Genomic DNA, 21,240 nt, shown 5'->3' on the forward strand with positions numbered 1-21,240 from the left:
CCGCTTGACAAACCTCGGTCCATTCCGAGAATGTTTAACACCCGCTCACAACAAGAGACAAAAGAAGGACGCCGGAGGGCATAGGAGTGCCGGATTGCAAAACGGACAACGGGGAAAATGCTCGAATGCATGAGACGAACACGTATGCAAAAAGAGATGCACATAATGACATAGCAAAGTGCAACACGCAAGCAGCTGACAAGGCAACGACGGCGGATAACTGGCGGACACCTGGCGCATCGGATCCGGGGCGTTACAATATCGGTGTGAGTTGTGCATTGTATTTGCCATGCTTACTATTTACTTGTGATTAGTCTAATAAAAAAGGTGCTGATATTTCCAGCAGTAGTGGTGATGAACTTCTTTAAGTATATAGGATGAGATGATGAGAGTGACGTTTTGGCACACGGGAGTGCGCGCTCCTCATTTTTAAAATGTGTTTTGAACGTATTTTGATATGTCAAAAAATTGCAAACAAAATTTTGGCGCGTGCATCTCCATATTGTACATGCTCACAAAGTCGTTTCGCGAAGACAAAACATGATGTTAAAAAGTGCTTTACATGAGACATTTCTTTTTGTCTTTTTTACACAAGCCAACGTCAATTTTCTCCGAAACTTGATGTGCACACAATATAATGTCGAGATGTATACACCAAAATTTCTGTTTGGAATTTTTCCGCACATTGATATATTCGTTCCGGAGCCCGCGCTCCCATGTGGCAAACCTTTAATAGTGTCCTTGAAGAAAAAGAAAAAGGAAATATTCAAGGTTGTAGCTGTTCCCATGTGCACAGTACACAGGGCCCCACATCGTCGAGTCCACCCCGGAGTCGTCGTCGTCGTTGTCGTCTCTAGCGGTCAAAAGCTTAACCCCCGCGTACGCACCTTTTCTCTGGCCCACCACGTCCATGGCCGAAGCACGCCGCCATGCCTCACCGCTGGGGATTCGAACCCGGTGCGCGCGCCCTATACTCGCTGGTGGCGGCTCAGGGCGCCGCTTGCCCTATTCGCCACATCGTGGTGAGTCTGATATTTATTTCTGGATCGGTTGGTAGATTTCTCCTCGGGTACCTGTTTCCAAGGGATTGCCATATATTCCGTGCAGGTGGGATGCTTTTGTCCCTGGAATGCTCTCCAGCGGATAGCTCGTCGCCAGCGTATGGCCAATAATTTAGGGGAAGATTCTCAAAAAAAAAAAAGAGGGAAAGGTTCTCAAAAAAGAAGAAGAGGGGAAGGCGCCCCGGCATGTGGATAATCAACCTGTGGTGAGTTGAAAACTCTTCTGGGCCGGCCGCTGCAACCTCCAGCTGCTGACTTTGACTTCATAACCGCGTTCCCTCATCCCGCACTGCAAACTAACGCGTGTGTATATGCAAAGGGAGGAAGAACATCTCGGCCTCAGATAAGCAAGGCTGCCTCAGAGGAATCAACAGGTAAACGCTGCTTGACTCAATCAGACATGCTCAGTTTGTGAGATCATTATGTGTCTTCGTTGTCCACCGCTGATTTTTTTTCTAATCATGGTTCTGCATGCGATATTCTGGGGATACATATTTTTGAATGAATCTTGCCTCATAGACTAGCATAATAAGTAGGAGTAGTATGCTTTGAGGGGCTTGGCTTCAAAATCATTGCTTTGGGGGCGGCAATTTCTCAACAATCAAGGGTAGCTTTACCTAGGACAGGGGCAGCCCCTCAGATCTTTGAAGGCTAAAATCAAGGGCATGACACCAAAATAATGCACATGTGTGAGGTATAACAAATCAGGATCCCGATTCCCTTCGTCCTGGTTCGCCTTGGCCTTTTCAGTTTTCCCTTGCCCCCGTCTCAGCAAGAGGGGAGAATTGCTTCTCTGCCATACGAACGCAATTCCAAACTGGTAATTCTAGTAATATCTTGTGTTCTTGCATCATGCTGAGCACAGAGCACTCCTACTCTGTCCTACTTGTAATGATATGCATGCAAAAGCATAGGTCTCATTGATATCAACATTTTTTCAATGGACTGTGTCTGGGGTATATTTTACAGTCTTCTATTTTTATGAAATTAACCTACTTGCAGTAAATCGAAGTTCAACCAATCTTACAATGTCCTTAGCTGTGGAGCTAAAATCCCCTTTCATAAGACATACTCAAGTAAGAGCACTGATATTGGTTCACATTCTGACACAGGCAAGCCACACCTCTGCTTGTTTTACGAATTTGATCTTGGTTTGCAAATGGATTACCAGGGTACCAATGTTAGGGATTTCCTTCATGCTAATGGAAAGGTCGTGCTAGAAAGAGTGGATAACAACCATAGCCTAAGATCTTTCACTCAAAAAGAGATAGAAGGCATCACCGGTGGGTATAGCACCCTGCTGGGAGAAGGGGGCTTCGGTAAGGTTTACAAGGGAAAATTAGATTATCTTCGTCCAGTCGCAGTAAAGAAATACAAAAATGGAACCAAGAAAGAGGAGTTTGCCAAAGAGGTGATAGTGCATTCCCAGATAAATCACAAGAATGTTGTTAGACTGTTTGGTTGCTGCACGGAGGAGAATGCTCTTATGATCGTAATGGAGTTTGTATGCAATGGCAACCTCTACAACATCCTTCACTGCAGCAGCGATGCTAATGGTTCTGTCCCCTTCCCTTTGGACAAACGTTTGGACATTGCTATTGAGTCAGCTGAAGTATTATCATACATGCATTCAATGTATAGTCCTGTTCTTCATGGTGACATCAAACCCACTAATATACTGCTAGATGAAAATCTTCGGCCAAAGATATCGGATTTTGGGATAGCAAGATTGCTTGCTGCTGACGAGACTCAGCATACCAGATCTGTCATTGGTTGCATAGGTTACGTGGACCCATTGTTTTGTCAGAGTGGGATTCTAACTCCCAAGAGTGATGTATACAGTTTTGGAGTTGTTTTGCTGGAAATCATCACCCGAAAGAAAGCTGTGGATGGGACTATCATCCTTGCTCAAAATTTTGCCGAAGCCCTGAGAAAAGGGAAAAAGGTGAGACAAATGTTTGATGAGGAAATTGCGAATGATAAAAAGAACATGAAATTTCTTGAAGATGTCGCAAAACTAGCAGCTGAATGCTTGAAAATGGAGGATAAAATGCGTCCAGAAATGGTTGAAGTCGCGGACAGACTTAGGACAATTAGAAAGGCCTACCGCCACCACAAGGGTATAAATGCTACAGGTAATAAGGAATCAGTATGGCCCTTTCCAATTTGTGTGTCAATTTTAATAGTTCCTCTCTCCTTCAATTATATATATCACATTTAAATTCAATTAAAATAGTGAACTCAATAGTTTGTGAGGCAATAAAAATGCATCATTTTTTATTTTAAAATATTATAAGATTTAAATATTGTAAAATTTCCTTGTATGCCATAAACATGTTTGGTGATTCTCATCCCTCTTGTGCTAAAATGTGTCTTATTAGTAGTTCCGTCTACAGGATCATCTACGATAGAGCCCAATTTCATTCAGATTTATCACATTAGAAACTTGCTGATAAATATTCGTTGTGCTAAATGGTAGAACTGGATAATCAAATCTTTCTTGAACAATTTCTCAATTTTCCCTTAATGAAGGTAGCAACTCTGGACTTCCTAAAAGTGGAAAGGCAGAGGACGTGATACCATTAGTGGTACCATCCATTTCCATGGATGAACTGAAGGAAGTAACCAGGAACTTTAGCATTGATGCTCTAATAGGACAGAGCTTACAGATTAAATTCTTTTTTGGAGTGCTGAAAGATGGACGTAAATCCATGATCATGAAGATTAGGCCTACTACAGAAATTGTTTTGGAGGTCATGGCCGCATACCTTGCCTCTTCCCCATTCCAGTTAATGCTCTTCGTTTATCAGTACATTCTAACTATCACCCTTCTGCTGCAGGTTCCGGTGGTCTCAAGATTCAGACATGAGAATGTTCTCCAGCTTCTCGGACACTGTGTTGAAGGAGACAACCGGGTTCTTGCTTGCGAGTATGCATCCAGGGGATCCTTGCAAGATATTCTTCATGGTGAGTTGTTACTAAAAGATTTTTTCGTGCTCTCTTGTATTTAGCTCAACTTTGAACTGAAATACTGGGAAGCAAACAAATTTTACAATCAGTCCAAGCAAGGCCTTAGGGGAGGGGGGCACTTTGTTATGTTTGTGCTCACGTTTGTGTCATATCAATATGGGACTTCTATGAGTCAATTAAAAAAAATCTCAAATGTAACATGTAACACCAAATTGATCAACTGCTATGAATATTGTATTAAGAAAATAATTCCTCCCGCCAAAAAACTGATATTCTTGTGGTTTATGATCACAGGTAAAAGCAATGTTTCGGGAGCTGAACGAGGACCTGTTCTATCATGGACGCAACGCATGAGGATTGCCATGGATGCTGCAGCTGGGCTTGAGTTCCTCCACGAGAAAGCACAGCCTTGCATAATCCACAGTTGCATCAGGTCCAGCAACATATTTCTCTTTGACAGGGACGTTGCAAACATTGGTTGGCCTGGTGTTTCCAGACAGGCTAACTACTGCACAGAAGCTGTCTGTTTTGTTTCTCGTGGTTATGACGCGCCTGAGTATGCAAAAAAAAATGTTTCCTGCTGTCAGATTCCTCAACCAGGTTTGCAAAATCATTACACTCCTACTTATCTAGTCTTTTGTTCTTTCAGGACTGTAATGGGCGGTCAACATTCTACGATGAGCGATGTCCACAGCTTCGGGGTTGTCCTGCTAGAACTTTTAACCGGTCGAAAGGAACTTGATTGTACACTACCATATGCCCAACACTTTCTTGTGACATGGGTACGTATGCATTGCGTTCGCCGATATAATTTGTTCAGAAGATGCAATAGCAAAACTGTAATGACATCATCATGCAGGCTAGACCAAGACTTGATAAATGCAAGGTGCAAGAAATTGTTGATGCGAGGCTTGGAGGAGATTACCCTCCCGAGGCTATCGCCAAGGTATGTTCTTGAACCCCCCCCCCCCCCCCCCCCCCCCCTTCTTTTTTACCAAAAACAGCAGGGGAGCCCCTTATGGTTAAATTATTGTATACAGTATGAAAAAGGAGTAATTACATGAGGGATTACAAAGAAAAAGAGAAAGACAAAATGGTCGGGGGTTTAACCAAGCTAACAAGGCTGGTTTATCAAAATGTTATCCCTGTGGCTGCTGATGCATGAAATGTTAAAAAGCACTTTCCATCTGACAAAGGAAGGAGTGCACTGCTGAAAAGTAAGGCCATTTTTCTCCTTCCAAATATTTCATAAGACCAAGACACAGATCTCCCGAAAACATGGACAGTAAATTCTGATGAGCACAGACAATAATCTATCATATCCCCGAGTAGTACCAACAACAATGAGCAAATGAACAGTCCAAAAAGAGAGACAATTCCTTGTTTCAGTAACGTTCTGAGAGCACTAGCACAACCCGGCCAAGAACCAAAGCACCAGTTTTTCCTCTGCATTAAATCTCTCGTTTTGGCCGCAAAGGAAAGCTCCTGGAATCAGGCGCAGCCATGTCTACACTTTCTTAAGTTGACTGACAATATCCTCAACCTGTTGGAACTCCTCGTAGGCATGTGCTGAAAGAGGCAGGGCATAGAGGGTTGTACAATTAGCTTGTGAGAGAACTCCAGGAGTGAAATGTCCATTTTTAGAGCAAATTAAAGTAATACATCTGCATAGGGAGGAATTGTCCAGCGGTGCTAGCACTCCTGGTCCTCGGACCAGTCCAATAACATATTTCAACATCACACCCGCTGCCAACACCCCTGCTTGGTTATTAGAATTAGAAAGAATATATATACTCTTTGTTGGAATTTTCAGACATGTTATTATCCTCATGTTACTATTAATTCTGAAAATAATATCAATTCCTTTAATGATTATCGACACACTCTTGCAACCAGATGGCTGCAATCGCGGCATGCTGTATACAGTCGAAGGCGGACCTCCGGCCAAACATGAGCAGCGTCATCATGTACCTAAAGCCGTTGCTTCTCTAGCAGCTCAAACAATCTTGTCGGCACTGTTGAAGCATCTGGATTCTGGAGTGTGAGGCATCGTCTTCTCCAGCACTGATATTGCACGTGACGTAATTTTTGTGGCAGAATCATGATTGAAAAATAGTGTATAATTTCTCATTCACATCGGCAGCATGTATGTATAGTTTTGCAACCGGACAAGATGATGAAATTCCCCAGTGCCCAATTCCCACATTTCCCGAGGCTTTGTAGCACATAACATTTAAGTATATGAGTCGCGCATGCATCATATGTGCTTCTCTTCTTTCTGGAGGAGGAAATGGAAGAGTGGACATGCATCCGGCTGCGTTGTTTGCTTCATGTCAACTTTGGAGTGAATCTCTTTGTTCGGATCCGTCCATTTTCTATGTGCATCTCTTTGTTTCGCGATTATTTGAGCCTTTACGCACCTTTCTTACTTCTGGGTGCCAGCTGAATCTCTCAATTTTAAATTTCCAGTTCCCCATTTCAGTTCTCTTTGTTTCCACTCTCTCTTGATTATTTTGTACTACCGTATACAGCATCATGCGCATCCCTTCTTTCTGGAAGAAGGAACGGTACGTTGGTCATGCATCATTCATGTTGCAGCTTGCAGCAACCTTAGAGTGTTGGATCTTTCGCATCATTAGGATGCTGTGAACATGAACAGATTGCATTTAGAACACACGATGAACATTAAACAGAGAGGCTTTAGGGGGGGATTACAAGTCATGGAGGTCAACATGATCGCCTGCTCGTTGAAGGCGAGGTGGTGTGATGGTGTTGTCGATGCAGTCCATCTCCTGGACGTCCTGATCCCTTCAGGCCGCCACCGGCACTGTATTGCAGCGTCCCTTTGGATTGGATAGGGTATTGGGAATGTGGGGAGAAGAGTGAACTATGAACCGTACGCACATTAGTTAGGGACGAGGAGTTACGTACATCCGTGTGTGGACCTGTTTCTCTTAACATTATCTTTTTGCCTGTTTAGCCATTAGGTCAAACCAACATGGATCGCATATCTTTGATGTTCGATTATTTGAGTCTTTACATGGGTTCGAGCTCAAGTTTTCCCTAACTTAAATCTCCGGTTTGTGCGCAGCTTGAGTTTCAAATATACTATGTCCTCTATTATTTATGTCACAGATTGAGAACTCCAGCCTCTATACACATGATGGCGTGCATGCTGCCACCCCCAGCGCGCTCTCCAGGAGGTGCGCAAAGCCTCCGCGGTTCCATTCAGCACACAATGTAGCCAATGGCTTTCCCAACTAAAATCCAAATCATAGAACGGCATGCCAAGCCAACTGACCATTCACATATCTGTCGCAGGCACACTACCTAAAGCAGTGCGATTGTCTGTCTTTGTTAAGGCTAACTCAAGGTAGTCGACCGCTGAATGCACTAGCTCACCATTAACCCGGTTGATGGTGTCTCTGATTCGGCGTGCGATGTAGGCCAGCTCACCCAAGGCAATGCATCGTGCTTCATCAGCAACACTTATATATATTAGGGCGTTGCCAAAGTAGCCATCCAGGAGTGGCGGCATCATGCTGCGCCGGATGTTGGCCACAAACGCCAGGCGTGTTGTGGAGTCCGGTGGTAGCCGCCGGGGTAAACACATGCATTGCCACACATGGGCACTCGCGACACTGAAGGTGCTCACGCTTCCGCCACCGCAAACGTGCTTAAGAGTGGAAACTCGTTGACAACAGACCCCAGCGTGTGGGATAGGATTATCTTCGGGAAAAAAAGTTGAGAGTGAGTCGGGGTGAATAATGGGTGGGTCGCGTGCACATAAGCGGGTGCGGTCATGGTAAGGGAGGTTCACCACAGCCCGGTCGCCGTCCCTAGAGAAAGCTGACCATGTCCGGAAGAAGTGGAATGCGGCGGTTCCATCCATAGCACCATGGTGCGTCGCCGTCCCTAAGACCACACCGCCACACTTCAAGAATGTCACCTACATATATTGATTTCTGGCACACATTACATGGAGTACAAGTTTGTACTATTGTAGTGTGGTACTATATTTTTTTTTCGAGCGGCTCCGACCTTTCATTACAAACTGGCAGAAACAAAATGTAGTGTACCAGTATAGTGTTGATGTGGCTAGAAAGCAAGACAAAATGATAGAAAGAACAACTAATTAAGAAAGAATCACACCGACCTGAATGGCGCACAAGATGCCTGCTGATTCGTTGACGAGGGAACAAACAACCTCCTTAGCCTTGGTGATGGCTTGAAGTCGCTAAAGTCGTCAACAGACGAGAGCGAGCCTCAAAGGTAAACCCTCGCCGTTGCAGTCAATCTCCAATTTGCCCTTGGCGTCCGGCCCGAGACGGCCGGCCAGGGGGTAGAAGGCCACGAGGGCCTTGCCCAACGCCATCTTCAACCTGGTTCTTAGAGTATAAGTCTATTCGTATTGTAATCTATCTCTATTAGTCTACTCTTGGAGCCCAAGCTTTGTAATCTATATAAACAGCCCTTGAGGCCCCAATCGTATACTACCCATCTGCTATCCCCTACGTCAACATGCAAGCTCCTGGCCCCTCTGCTCCTCCCCAACAGCCGGCTTGGGACCAAGCCGCCTTCATCAACGCCATGAACAATTTTGTCCTCAACGACGCAGGTACGGATTGGATTTTCGATTCTGGTGCATCAATGCATATGTCTTCAAATATGAATTTATTGTCAGCTTGTTTTCCTTCTGCTTTTTCCACTATCACCATTGGCGATGGCTCCACCATCCCTGTTTCATGCACCGGTCACTCTTACATCCCTTCCTCTCATGCCAATTTTCTTCTACGCAATATTCTTGTGGTTCCTTCCATCATCAAAAATCTTATTTCTGTTAGACAATTTTGCATTGACAACAAAGTTATCCTGGCCTTTGACCCTTTTGGTTTGTCTGTGAAGGATCTGACAATGGAGGCGGTCCTCCCTCGGTACAATAGCACGGGCGACCTTTATCCTCTTCATGGCGCGCCCACATCCACCCCTCATGCCATCACTGGTAGAAAAAGGGCCTATAGTCCCGGTTCGTAAGGGCCTTTAGTCCCGGTTCCTGAACCGGGACTAAAGTGTCGGTACTAATGCCCCGACCCTTTAGTCCCGGTTCAATCCAGAATTGAACCGGGACTGATGGGCCTCCACGTGGGCAGTGCGCAGAGCCCAAGCAGAAGACCCTTTGGTCCCGGTTGGTGGCACCAACCGGGACCAATAGGCATCCACGCGTCAGCATTTCTGTGGCTGGGGTTTTTGTTTTTTTTGAAGGGGGGGGGGGGTTTGGGGGTTTTGGGGGGTTAATTTAGGTGTTTCATATATTGTGTTAGCTAGCTATAATTAATAGAGAGAAGTGTCCTCTCTTATGTCCGTGCTTGGCCGACGCTACGTACTATATATACGTATAGAGAGGACTAGACACGCTGGCTAGCTAGTAAGCAAACGAAGGAAACAGAAGATCGTCATGAACATATATGCATACAGAGAGAAGTGATATCGACCACCTCTCCTTCTCCGAGAGATTGGTCGAACAACAAGTTCTCGTATATCTATCTGACACTACCGGCTACATATATACAATAATTATCTCTTACAAATATAATCATACGGACTCAGGGTCCACATAGAATTCTCCGTCTTCAGGGATCACGTGGTCAAGAAAGAATGCCGCCAATTCCTCTTGAATTGCTCGCATGCGAGCTGGTGCTAGGAGTTCATCCCGCTTCCGAAACATCTAATTTAAAGAAGGGGGTCAATACATATATATATATATGAATGAATGAAACTCAACACAAATGATGGTAATAAAATAAATTTGTGAATGTTGTTATTTACGTACTTCATATTGTTCGTCAGTGTAGCCCCGCTCACAGGTCGTGTGGCGGATGGACTCGCAACCATAGTATCCACAGAAATCATTCCCTTATTCCTGCCACAACCACTTTACAAGAAATAGAGGTTAATCAAACTGATAAGCAAGAATGCCAAATGGTATTGATGAAACTAGCGCTTGAATGACTAGTAGATGCGCTTAAAATGCTACTATAGTACTTACTTTCGGGTGTCTAAATTGCAGCTCCTTCGGCAGTCCCGGAGCTTTTCTGGTGAATTTTCTCCAAACCCTGCCGGACAAAGAAAACAATTACTTGATATATCAGGAAATGAACAAAGTTGCTGATATGGTGGATAATGATCGATTTAACTTACTTCTCGAGTATTTGAGTCATGTCTGCATAGTCCTGGGGATCTTTTCGTCTTGAGTCTAAGACGGTTACTAGTCCCTGCTCAAGCTTAATCTCTAGGAGAATATAGTGGAAACTGCACACACATGCATAACTCATCAATTACATTACTATAACCTTGACTAATATATAAGGGAAACCGAATACGCACAAGACAGTAACACTCACTTGAAGTTGTAAGGAAAGAGTATTATATCTTTGTTTTCATTTATTACGAACGATCGTAGCAAGTTGGCCTCCGTAGCTGCGACATGAAATTTAACCTGAGTTGCATCTATGAGATATGTGTTAATGAACCCAATATCACCGACTTGTCTTTTCTTCAATTCGGCGATCTTCAATCTGCATAATATAGTGAGGATGATTATAAATACATCAATGAAAGAGCTAAGCTATATAGAGAAACTTAATGACAGAAGTAATACTACTTACAGACAATAGCAGGCGACCGTTGTTTTATCGAGGGCCAATTGATTGAAAAATTGATAGAACTCCTCAAATGGAACAGGCAACAGATCAATTCCAACGAGGTCATGCTCCTTTTTAACTTTCACATACAAAGTACTCCTCCCCCCAGAGTCTCTGCAGATTTTCAAGTACTAATCATGCAATCTTCGCATCATCGTTGATAGAGATCTTTCATCTTTGACGAGAGGCTTCCCGTACTCGTATCTTTGTATCTGCATGTCCATGGGTTCATAATGTACTTCATCGGGCAGGTAATCTGCAAGATTGCTATAACCGGGCACCATCCTCGGATCATTAGCGACGTTGTGGCTAGGCACCTTGAGCGGGGGGCACGATTGCTTCGCTTGTTCGCCGAGCTGGAAAATTTGTTTCCCAGCTCGTCGTTCTTTCAGCCTTTGATCACTGACAGTACTTCCCGACCGCTCCGCTTCGGCAAATTCCTTTCCAATAATGCGGTCATAGTTTCCTTTCGGCGGAGACTTCGGTGGTTTTGTCAGGGCAGCCAGAGTGCGCTTCACTTTCACCGGATCTACCTTCTCCTCCGGAGATGGATGTCTCTTTGCTCTCAACCCTTGAAACCAGTCATCCACTTCGGTTCGCGCGATCTCGGCGTTCTCCTCCGGGGTCCTCTCATATGGTAACTTCTCTGGAGTCTTCAGAGAAGGACCGAATCTGTATGTCCTCCCGCCTCTGGTTGTACTGCTAGACGCCGACCGAGCAGACGGAGCGGTTGTCTTCTTTACTTGCTTAAGAGGCGGAGGAGAAGGACTACAACGCGCCAGAGCAGCTGGAGCGGCGGCGGGTCTCTTCCGCCCTTGCTGACGAGGCGGAGAAGGAGGAGGCTGGCTGCTCGGGCGCGTCGGCGCAGGCGGAGAACGAGGCGGAGTGCCGCCACGCGCCGGAGAAGGAGCTGGCCGAGGGCCCTGATCGTCACTCGCCGGAGGAGGAGGCGGTGGAGGAGGCGGAGTGCTCTGACTTGCCGGAGGAGGAGGAGGAGGAGGCGGAGGCGTCCAGTTCGGAAGGTTGATGAGCTCCTTCCGCCATAGGAATGGAGTCTTCAGAGCAGACCCCAGCCGAGTCTCCCCTTCACCGGTAGGGTGGTCAAGCTGGAGGTCCTCAAATCCCTCCATTATCTCATCCACCATCACCCTAGCATATCCTTCTGGAATCGGCCGGCAGTGAAAAGTTGCGCCGGGTTCAGTAGGATAAACAGAGCCAACAGCCGCCTTGACCTTCAAATTCATCCATTGCGTCATAAGGTGGCAATTTTGAGACTCCGTTATAGCATCCACGGGATAGCTGGCAGGAGCCGTCAAGGCATGCTCCGGCTGAAGCAGCTCGGTGGAAGCCACGCTGCTTCTGCGCTGAGATGGCGGGGTAGCTTCAGGGGAAGCTTCGGCAGTACGTTTGCTGCGATTTGCTTCTCGTTCCTCTATCGCGTCTACCCTTGCTTGCAGCGCCTGCATTTGGGTCTGCTGCACTTTTTTCCTCCTCTCATGGGATTTGTAACCGCCTGCGTCCGGAAACCCAACCTTCCACGGAATGGAGCCTGGCGTGCCTCGTGTCCGTCTAGGGTGCTCAGGATTCCCGAGGGCCATTGTGAGCTCGTCGTTCTCTCTGTCTGGAAAGAACTTCCCTTGCTGCGCTGCTTCGATATACTGCTTAAGCTTCCTGACTGGTATGTCCATTTGATCGTTCGTCCAAATGCACTTCCCTGTTACAGGGTCCAAGGTTCCGCCAGCCCCGAAGAACCAAGTCCGGCAACGGTCTGGCAGCTAATTGTCTCTGGTTCAATCCCTTTAGCAACCATATCATTCTCAGTCTTGGCCCACTTAGGCCGGGCTACGAGGTAGCCACTTGACCCCGTGCGATGGTGAAGCATCTTCTTCGTAGCATTTTGCTTGTTTGTCGCCGACATCTTATTACTCTTTTCCGATGTCTTGTGGGCCACAAATGCGGGCCAGTGATCTCTGATCTTCTCATATCTGCCCTTGAATTCTGGTGTCTCTTTTTTATCGACAAACCTATTCAACTCTTTCTTCCACCTCCTGAATAGATCTGCCATCCTCTTAAGAGCAAAAGACTTGATTAATTGCTCTTTAACTGGCTTCTCCGGATCATCCTCTGGGGGTAGGGTGAAATTTGACTTCAGCTCAGTCCAAAGATCATTTTTCTGCATATCATTGACATAAGACACCTCAGGGTCTTCTGTAGCCGGCTTAAACCATTGCTGGATGCTTATCGGGATCTTGTCCCTAACCAGAACCCCGCACTGAGCAACAAATGCGCTCTTTGTCCGGAGGGGTTCAATTGGTTGGCCGTCGGGCGCGATTGCTATGATCTCTAACTTTTCATCCGAGCTCAACTTTTTCTTCGGGCCTCGTCTCTTTACCGAAGTTGTGCTCGATCCGGAGGGCTAGAAAAAAGAACAAAGACTTAATTAATATGTGTACATACCAAAACAATGAATGCATCAATCAGCTCGTCAGCACAGGCTTAACTAATACATATACCTGGCCAGACTCGGTTCGGTCACCGGAGCCGTCATCATGGTCTCCTTCTTGCATCGGCATTGGGTCACCGGAGCCGTCCTCATGTTCTTCTTCTTGCACCGGCATTAGGTCACCGTAGCCAGCTTGTTCACCCTCTCCTTCCAGACCATCGGTGTCGTTGAGAAACAACGAGACGGCATCACTTCCTTCTGCGATTATGTCCCTCAACAACGCTCCTTTTGCTTCGTCTCAGGCGGTGTCCATAGTTTCTACAAATATTTACAACATGGCAATTATTATTCAAACATGACAGATGGATATATTAGTGCCAAACGTAGAACTAGCTACCTAATCATAACAAGCTATCGGGAGGGGGTATATATCGACAACGACGACACTACATCTATGTCCCTCGACGACCCTCGTTCCCGATAAAAAAAAGAGGAAGAAGAAGAAGAAAAGGAGGAGAAGAAAGAATAGAGGAGAATAACTCCTCTATTCTTTCTTCTCCTCTATTCTTCGAGGGGTCGGGAGGTTGCGTAGTGTCAAAGGATTCAACAAAACCATGTCTTCATCATTAGGCGAAAGTAACATGTGCATGATGGTACGAAGCTCTTCAAAGTTGTTCTAGAATGGAGTCCCAGATAGGATAATTCGCTTTTTGGTAGAAAGTTCAGCAAGAGCCTTCCGAATATCGCTATTTGGAAGGCATTTGCTGAATTCGTACCAAAAGGCAGATTATTCTATCCGGGACTCCATTCCAGAACAACTTTGCAGAACTTCGTACCAACATGCCCTGGTTACTTCCGGCTAATGATGAAGGCATGGATTTCTTCAATACTTTGACACTAGGAAACCTCTCTCAACCCCTCGGCGATCCTCGACCCCTCGAATCCTCAACGACCCTGGAACCCTTGACCCCTCGGCGATCCTCTTCTTCCTCTCATGTTCGAGAGGATCGCCGAGGGGTCGGGAGGTTGCGTAGTGTTAAAGGATTCAACAAAACCATGTCTTCATCATTAGGCGAAAGTAACATGTGCATGATGGTACGAAGCTCTTCAAAGTTGTTCTGGAACGGAGTCCCAGATAGGATAATTCGCTTTTTGGTACAAAGTTCAGCAAGAGCCTTCTGAATATCGCTATTTGGAAGGCCTTTGCTGAATTCGTACCAAAAGGCGGATTATTCTATCCGGGACTCCATTCCAGAACAACTTTGCAGAACTTCGTACCAACATGCCCTGGTTACTTCCGGCTAATGATGAAGGCATGGATTTCTTCAATACTTTGACACTAGGAAACCTCTCTCGACCCCTCGGCGATCCTCGACCCCTCGAACCCTCGACGACCCTGGAACCCTCGACCCCTCGGCGATCCTCTTCTTCCTCTCATGTTCGAGAGGATCGCCGAGGGGTCGGGAGGTTGCGTAGTGTCAAAGGATTCAACAAAACCATGTCTTCATCATTAGGCGAAAGTAACATGTGCATGATGGTACGAAGCTCTTCAAAGTTGTTCTGGAACGGAGTCCCAGATAGGATAATTCGCTTTTTGGTAGAAAGTGCAGCAAGAGCCTTCCGAATATCGCTATTTGGAAGGCCTTTGCTGAATTCGTACCAAAAGGCGGATTATTCTATCCGGGACTCCATTCCAGAACAACTTTGCAGAACTTCGTACCAACATGCCCTGGTTACTTCCGGCTAATGATGAAGGCATGGATTTCTTCAATACTTTGACACTAGGAAACCTCTCTCGACCCCTCGGCGATCCTCGGCCCCTCGAACCCTCGAACCCCTGATAAAAATTAAGAAGAAGAAGAAGAAGAAGAAGAAGAAGAAGAAGAAGAAGAAAAAAGAGGAGAAGAAGAAAGGAATAGCTAGAGGAGAAGAAGAACTGACAAAGTCTTCTCCTCTATTCCTTCTTCTTCTCCTCTTTTTTTTCTTCTTCTTCCTCTTTTTTTCCATTTCTTTTTTTCTCCTCTTCTCTTCTTCTCCTTCTTCGGGTAAGCCCTAGTTTCCCGACCCTCGACCGCTCGACGACACTCTTGACATGCCCTCGTTCCCGATAAAAAAAGAAGAGAAGAAAGAATAGAGGAGAAGAACTTCTTCTCCTCTATTCTTTCTTCTCCTCTTTTTATTCTTCTTCTTCCTCTTCTTTTTTTCCTCTTCTTCCTCTCCTCTTCTTCTCCGTCTTCCCCGCCTCTCTCATGAATGTTCGCCGTCCCCCCCCCCCCTCGACCCCTCGACGACCCTCGTTCCCGATAAAAAAAGAAGAGGAAGAAGAAGAAAAAAGAAGAGAAGAAAGAATAGAGGAGATCTTTTTTATCCTCTTCTTCCTCTCCCTCTTCTTCCCCTTCTTCCCCGCCTCTCTCATGTTCGACGACCCTCGAACCCTCGGCGACCCTAGACCCCCTCTCGACCCCCTCATGTCGAAGTTATCGAGTAGGGGGTATATCGACAACAACATACCCGATACATACATACATATCACATGCATCCATACAGATATGAACCAAATTAATATCTACTAATTAACAACCTAAATAAAAAAAACTAATACATATAGGAAGAAGAAGAAAAAAGAAGAGAAGAAAGAATAGAGGAGAAGACTTCCTCTTCTTCCTCTCCTCTTCTTCTCTCTTCTTCCCCTTCTTCCTCGCCTCTCTCATGAATGTCCGACATTCTCGACCCTTGACCCCCTAAACTAGTTCTCAACCCTCAACCCCCTAAACTAGTTCTCGACCCCCCCTCATGTCGAAGTTATCAGGGAGGGGATATATCGACCCCCCCCCCTCATGTCGAAGTTATCGGGGAGGGTTATGTCGACCCCCCCTCCTGTCGAAGTTAACGGGGAGGGGTTATATCGACAATGACATGCATACATGGAAAAAAATGCTATCCATCTATACATACATAGCCACATACATATATACATGGAAATAATGCTATGAAAAAAAATATGAACAAAAAAAAAATACACATAAACAAAAAAAATAATACACATAAACAAAAAAAATAAATATATGAACAAAAAATGCTCTGAACAAAACAAATACACATATATGAACATCTATACATACATATAGCGACATACATATATACATTATATATACGATTAAAAAAATAAAAAAATGATAAACCGGGGTGGCGGTGGCTCACAGCAGCGAGGGCGACGGCAGGGGCAGCGAGGGCGTCGGCGAGGGCAGCGGATGGCTCGGGGAGGAGGGCGGCGAGGGCGGCACGGGCTCGTGGAGGAGGGCTCGGGGACGACGGCGAGATCAGGGGCGGCACGGGCTCGGGGCGGCGCGGGCTTGGGGACGATGGCGAGCTCGAGGGGCGGCGTGAGCTCGGGGAGGAGGGCTCGGGGACGACGGCGAGCTCCGGGGCGGCGCGGGCTCGAGGGCGGCGCGGGCTCGAGGGCGGCAAGGGCTCGGGGGCGGCGCGGGCTTGAGGAGCAGGCGGCGGCGGCGACGAGGAGCGGGCGGTGACGGCGACGGCGACCTCGGGGCGGCGACGGCGAGCACGGGCAGCCTGGGGCGGCGCGACCTCGGGGCGGCGACGACGAACGGCCTGGGGGCATCGGGGCGAATGGGAGCGGTTGGCCAAAATTTCACAAGTGTTGGCTTATATAGCCAGAGCAATGGTCCCGGTTCGTGCTACGACCCGGGACTAATGCTCCCTTTAGTCCCGGTTGGTGCCACGAACCGGGACCAAAGGCCAATTTTCAGCAGTCCAAAGGGCGGGAAGCGGCGGCCTTTGGTCCCGGTTGGTGGCACCAACCGGGACTAAAGGGGGCATTGGTCACGGTTGGAACCGTGACCGATGCCCCCTTTAGTCCCGGTTGGTGCCACCAACCGGGACCAATGGCCTTGTGCTGCCCCGCGCCCAAAAGTTTAGTCCCACATCGCTAGCTGAAGGGCGCCGGCACTTGTTTATAAGCGCTGGTCTGCCTCCCCATTCGAGCTCCTCTCTAATGCAGGCTTTCGGGCCTAAACTTGCTACTGCCTGTGGGCCTATTGGGCCTTCTGCGGGCCTGAATCCTGGCCCATGTAGGGTTTCTAGTCGTATTCAGGCCGTGGAGGCCCAGTAGGTGGCATTTTTTTTGGTTTTTTCTTTTTTATTTCTACATTTTTTTGGTTTTTTATTTTTTTATTTCTACTTAAAACTAAATACTTACAGTTTTTAGGTGATTTCTTTTTGCTTTTAGGTCACAAAAATTATAAACTTTCTGTTGGTGCCATTAGTTTTAAATTTTGAATAGTTTAAATTTGAATTTTTAAAAATTTGTGTGAATCACTAGTTTATGAATAACTTTACTATAAAAATAGATTTTTTTTCTATTTATTTTTTATTTATACTTACAACTAAATACTTATAGTTTTTTAGTGATTTCTTTTTGATTTTAGGTCACAAAAATTATAAACTTTCTGTTAGTGCCATTAGTTTTAAAATTTTGAATAGTTTAAATTTATATTTTTTAAAATTTGTGTGAATCACTAGTTTATGAATAACTTTACTATAAAAATAGAATTTGTTTTCTTTTTTGCTATTTATTTTTTATTTATACTTACAATTAAATACTTATAGTTTGATTTTAGGTCACAAAAATTATATTCTTTTTGCTATTAAAGAATATTATAGTTTTATTTTAGTTGATCATAACATAATATTTTAATTGATTGTTTTTATTTTCATAAAAGTTTTGTAGTTCATTCTGTTTGCTATTAATTCATTCTTTGAGCTAAATGACTCTGAAATTGGAAAGCATTTAAAAATGAACTCTGAAAAGGTTGAAAGTTGGCATGGTATCATCATTTCACCCACATAGCATGTTCCAAAAAGTAGAGAGGGTTACGACAAAAACTTGATGCACTTCGTGTACAAAATGGACAATCACTTTCGAAGTATCAAAGTTTCGGACAATAACTGCGCCACATCATTGGCTAGGACGAATGGTTCGTCTGTGTACCCAAGATTGTTTAGATCCACTATTGTCATACCGTACTGTGGGTCTACCTGTACCCCGCCTCCTGACATATTGATCCATTTGCCTCAACACATAAAACCTTGAACCATAAGACATGAAAGCATTTCAAATGAACTCTGAAAAAGTTGAAAGTTGGGATGGTATCATAATTTCACCCACATAGCATGTGCATGTACAAAACGGACAATGGTAGCATGTTCGTCTGTTACAAATTTGGCATGGTATCATCATAATAGTTGCGGGAGAAAGTCTTCACTTTTTCTTCGTTTATGTCATTTGCTTATTGCGCCGTAACCATGGATAATCTTCATTGTTTATCAGGATGCTTGGGTCAGCCTTGACATTGAAGGGAGGAATTTCATGAAACTTTTCATAATCTTCAGACATGTCTGTCTTGCCGTCCACTCCCAGGATGTCCCTTTTTCCTGAAAGAACTAAGTGGCGCTTTGGCTCATCGTATGATGTATTCGCTTCCTTATCTTTTCTTTTTCTCGGTTTGGTAGACATGTCCTTCACATAGATAACCTGTGCCACATCATTGGTTAGGACGAACAGTTCGTCAGTGTACCCAAGATTCTTCAGATCCACTGTTGTCATTCCGTACTGTGGGTCTACCTGTACCCCGCCGCCTAACAGATTGACCCATTTGCACTTAAACAAAGGGACCTTAAAATCAGGTCCGTAGTCAAGTTCCCATATGTCCAATATGTAACCATAATATGTATCCTTTCCGCTCTCGGTTGCTGCATTAAAGCGGACACCGCTGTTTTGGTTGGTGCTCTTTTGATCTTGGGCGATCATGTAAAATGTATTCCCATTTATCTCGTATCCTTTGTAAGTCAATACAGTCAAAGATGGTCCCCTGGACAACAAGTACAACTCATCACAAACAGTATTGTCACCTCTGAGACGTGTTTCCAACCAACTGCTGAAAGTCCTGATGTGTTCACATGTAATCCAGTCGTCGCACTGCTCCGGGTGTTTGGAGCGCAGACTGTTCTTGTGTTCATCGACATACGGGGTCACCAAGGTAGAGTTCTGTAGAACTGTGTAGTGTGCTTGAGACCAAGAATATCCGTCCCGGCATATTATTGAGTCTCTTCCAAGAGTGCCTTTTCCAGTCAGTCTCCCCTCATACCATGATTTAGGGAGACCTATCTTGTTAAGGCCAGGAATGAAGTCAACACAAAACCCGATAGCATCCTCTGTTTGATGGCCCATGGAGATGCTTTCTTCTGGCCTAGCGCGGTTACGGACATATTTCTTTACGACTCCCATGAACCTCTCAAAGGGGAACATATTGTGTAGAAATACGGGCCCCAGGATGACAATCTCGTCGACTAGATGAACTAGGACGTGCGTCATGATATTGAAGAAGGATGGTGGGAACACCACCTCGAAACTGACAAGACATTGCGCCACATCACTCCTTAGCCTTGGTACGATTTCTGGATCAATCACCTTCTGAGAGATTGCATTGAGGAATGCACATAGCTTCACAATGGCTAATCAGACGTTTTCCGGTAGAAGCCCCCTCAATGCAACCGGAAGCAGTTGCGTCATAATCACGTGGCAGTCATGAGACTTTAGGTTCTGAAACTTTTTCTCTGGCATATTTATTATTCCCTTTATATTCGACGAGAAGCCAGTCGTGACCTTCATACTGAGCAGGCATTCAAAGAAGATTTCTTTCTCTTCTTTCATAAGAGCATAGCTGGCAGGACCTTTATACTGCTTCGGAGGCATGCCGTCTTTTTCGTGCAAACGTTGCAGGTCCTCCCGTGCCTCAGGTGTATCTTTTGTCTTCCCATACACGCCCAAGAAGCCTAGCAGGTTCACGCAAAGGTTCTTCGTCACGTGCATCACATCGATTGAGGAGCGGACCTCTAGGTCTTTCCAGTAGGGTAGGTCCCAAAATATAGATTTCTTCTTCCACATGGGTGCGTGTCCCTCAGCGTCATTCGGAACAGCTAGTCCACCGGGACCCTTTCCAAAGATTACGTAGTGTAAATCATTGACCATAGCAAGCACGTGATCACCGGTGCGCATGGCGGGCTTCTTCCGGTGATCTGCCTCGCCTTTGAAATGCTTGCCTTTCTTTCTACATTGATGGTTGGTCGGAAGAAATCAACGATGGCCCAGGTACACATTCTTCCTGCATTTGTCCAGGTATATACTTTCAGTGTCATCTAAACAGTGCGTGCATGTGTGGTATCCTTTGTTTGTCTGTCCTGAAAGGTTACTGAGAGCGGGCCAATCGTTGATGGTCACGAACAGCAACACCTTAAGGTTAAATTCCTCCTGTCTGTGCTCATCCCATGTACGTACACCGTTTCCATTCCACAGCTATAAAAGTTCTTCAACTAATGGCCTTAGGTACACATCAATTTTGTTGCCGGGTTGCTTAGGGCCTTGGATGAGAACTGGCATCATAATGAACTTCCGCTTCATGCACATCCAAGGAGGAAGGTTATACATACGTAGAGTCACGGGCCAGGTGCTATGATTGCTGCTCTGCTCCCCGAAAGGATTAATGCCATCCGCGCTTAAAGCAAACCACACATTCCTTGGGTCCTTTGCAAACTCATCCCAGTACTTTCTCTCGATTTTTCTCCACTGCGACCCGTCAGCGGGTGCTCTCAACTTCCCATCTTTCTTTCGGTTCTCACTGTGCCATCGCATCAACTTGGCATGCTCTTCGTTTTTGAACAGACGTTTCAACCGTGGTATTATAGGAGCATACCACATCACCTTCGCAGGAACCCTCTTCCTGAGGGGCTCGCCGTCAACATCACTAGGGTCATCTCGTCTGATCTTATACCGCAATGCACTGCATACCAGGCATGCGTTCAGATCCTTGTATGCACCGCGGTAGAGGATGCAGTCATTAGGGCATGCATGTATCTTCTCCACCTCCAATCCTAGAGGGCATACGACCTTCTTTGCTGCGTATGTACTGTCGGGCAATTCATTATCCTTTGGAAGCTTCTTCTTCAATATTTTCAGTAGCTTTTCAAATCCTTTGTCAGCCACAGC

The 21,240-nt window shown here is 45.7% G+C and overlaps 1 protein-coding gene and 1 pseudogene across 1 annotated transcript; one reads left to right on the top strand and one right to left on the bottom strand.

Annotated features, from left to right (window-relative positions):
- Positions 1 to 1,273: 1,273 nt before the first annotated feature.
- Positions 1,274 to 6,340, top strand: LOC125513529 (wall-associated receptor kinase 4). Its single transcript, XM_048678658.2, has 9 exons — positions 1,274 to 1,435; positions 2,064 to 2,137; positions 2,233 to 3,196; positions 3,594 to 3,814; positions 3,902 to 4,028; positions 4,326 to 4,587; positions 4,681 to 4,813; positions 4,891 to 4,977; positions 5,928 to 6,340. Exons 2-9 carry the CDS (start codon positions 2,090 to 2,092, stop codon positions 6,021 to 6,023), a joined length of 1,938 nt encoding a protein of 645 aa, XP_048534615.2. The 5' UTR covers positions 1,274 to 1,435; positions 2,064 to 2,089; the 3' UTR covers positions 6,024 to 6,340.
- A 735-nt stretch (positions 6,341 to 7,075) lies between these two features.
- LOC147963285 (putrescine hydroxycinnamoyltransferase 1-like) lies at positions 7,076 to 8,767 on the bottom strand (annotated as a pseudogene).
- Between the last annotated feature and the right edge of the window lie 12,473 nt (positions 8,768 to 21,240).

This window comes from Triticum urartu, chromosome 6A (genome assembly GCF_056163025.1).
Source record: "Triticum urartu cultivar PI428250 chromosome 6A, HENAU_Tu73, whole genome shotgun sequence".
In the NCBI taxonomy this organism is placed as follows: Eukaryota; Viridiplantae; Streptophyta; class Magnoliopsida; order Poales; family Poaceae; genus Triticum; species Triticum urartu.

Bases quoted from the DNA above. Each gene is read 5' to 3' on its own strand.
- LOC125513529 (XM_048678658.2), top strand. From the start codon at position 2,090: ATGTCCTTAGCTGTGGAGCTAAAATCCCCTTTCATAAGACATACTCAA. The intron at 3,197-3,593 runs GTAATAAGGAAT...CCCTTAATGAAG, and splicing joins CAAGGGTATAAATGCTACAG to GTAGCAACTCTGGACTTCCT. The intron at 4,978-5,927 runs GTATGTTCTTGA...TCTTGCAACCAG, and splicing joins CTCCCGAGGCTATCGCCAAG to ATGGCTGCAATCGCGGCATG.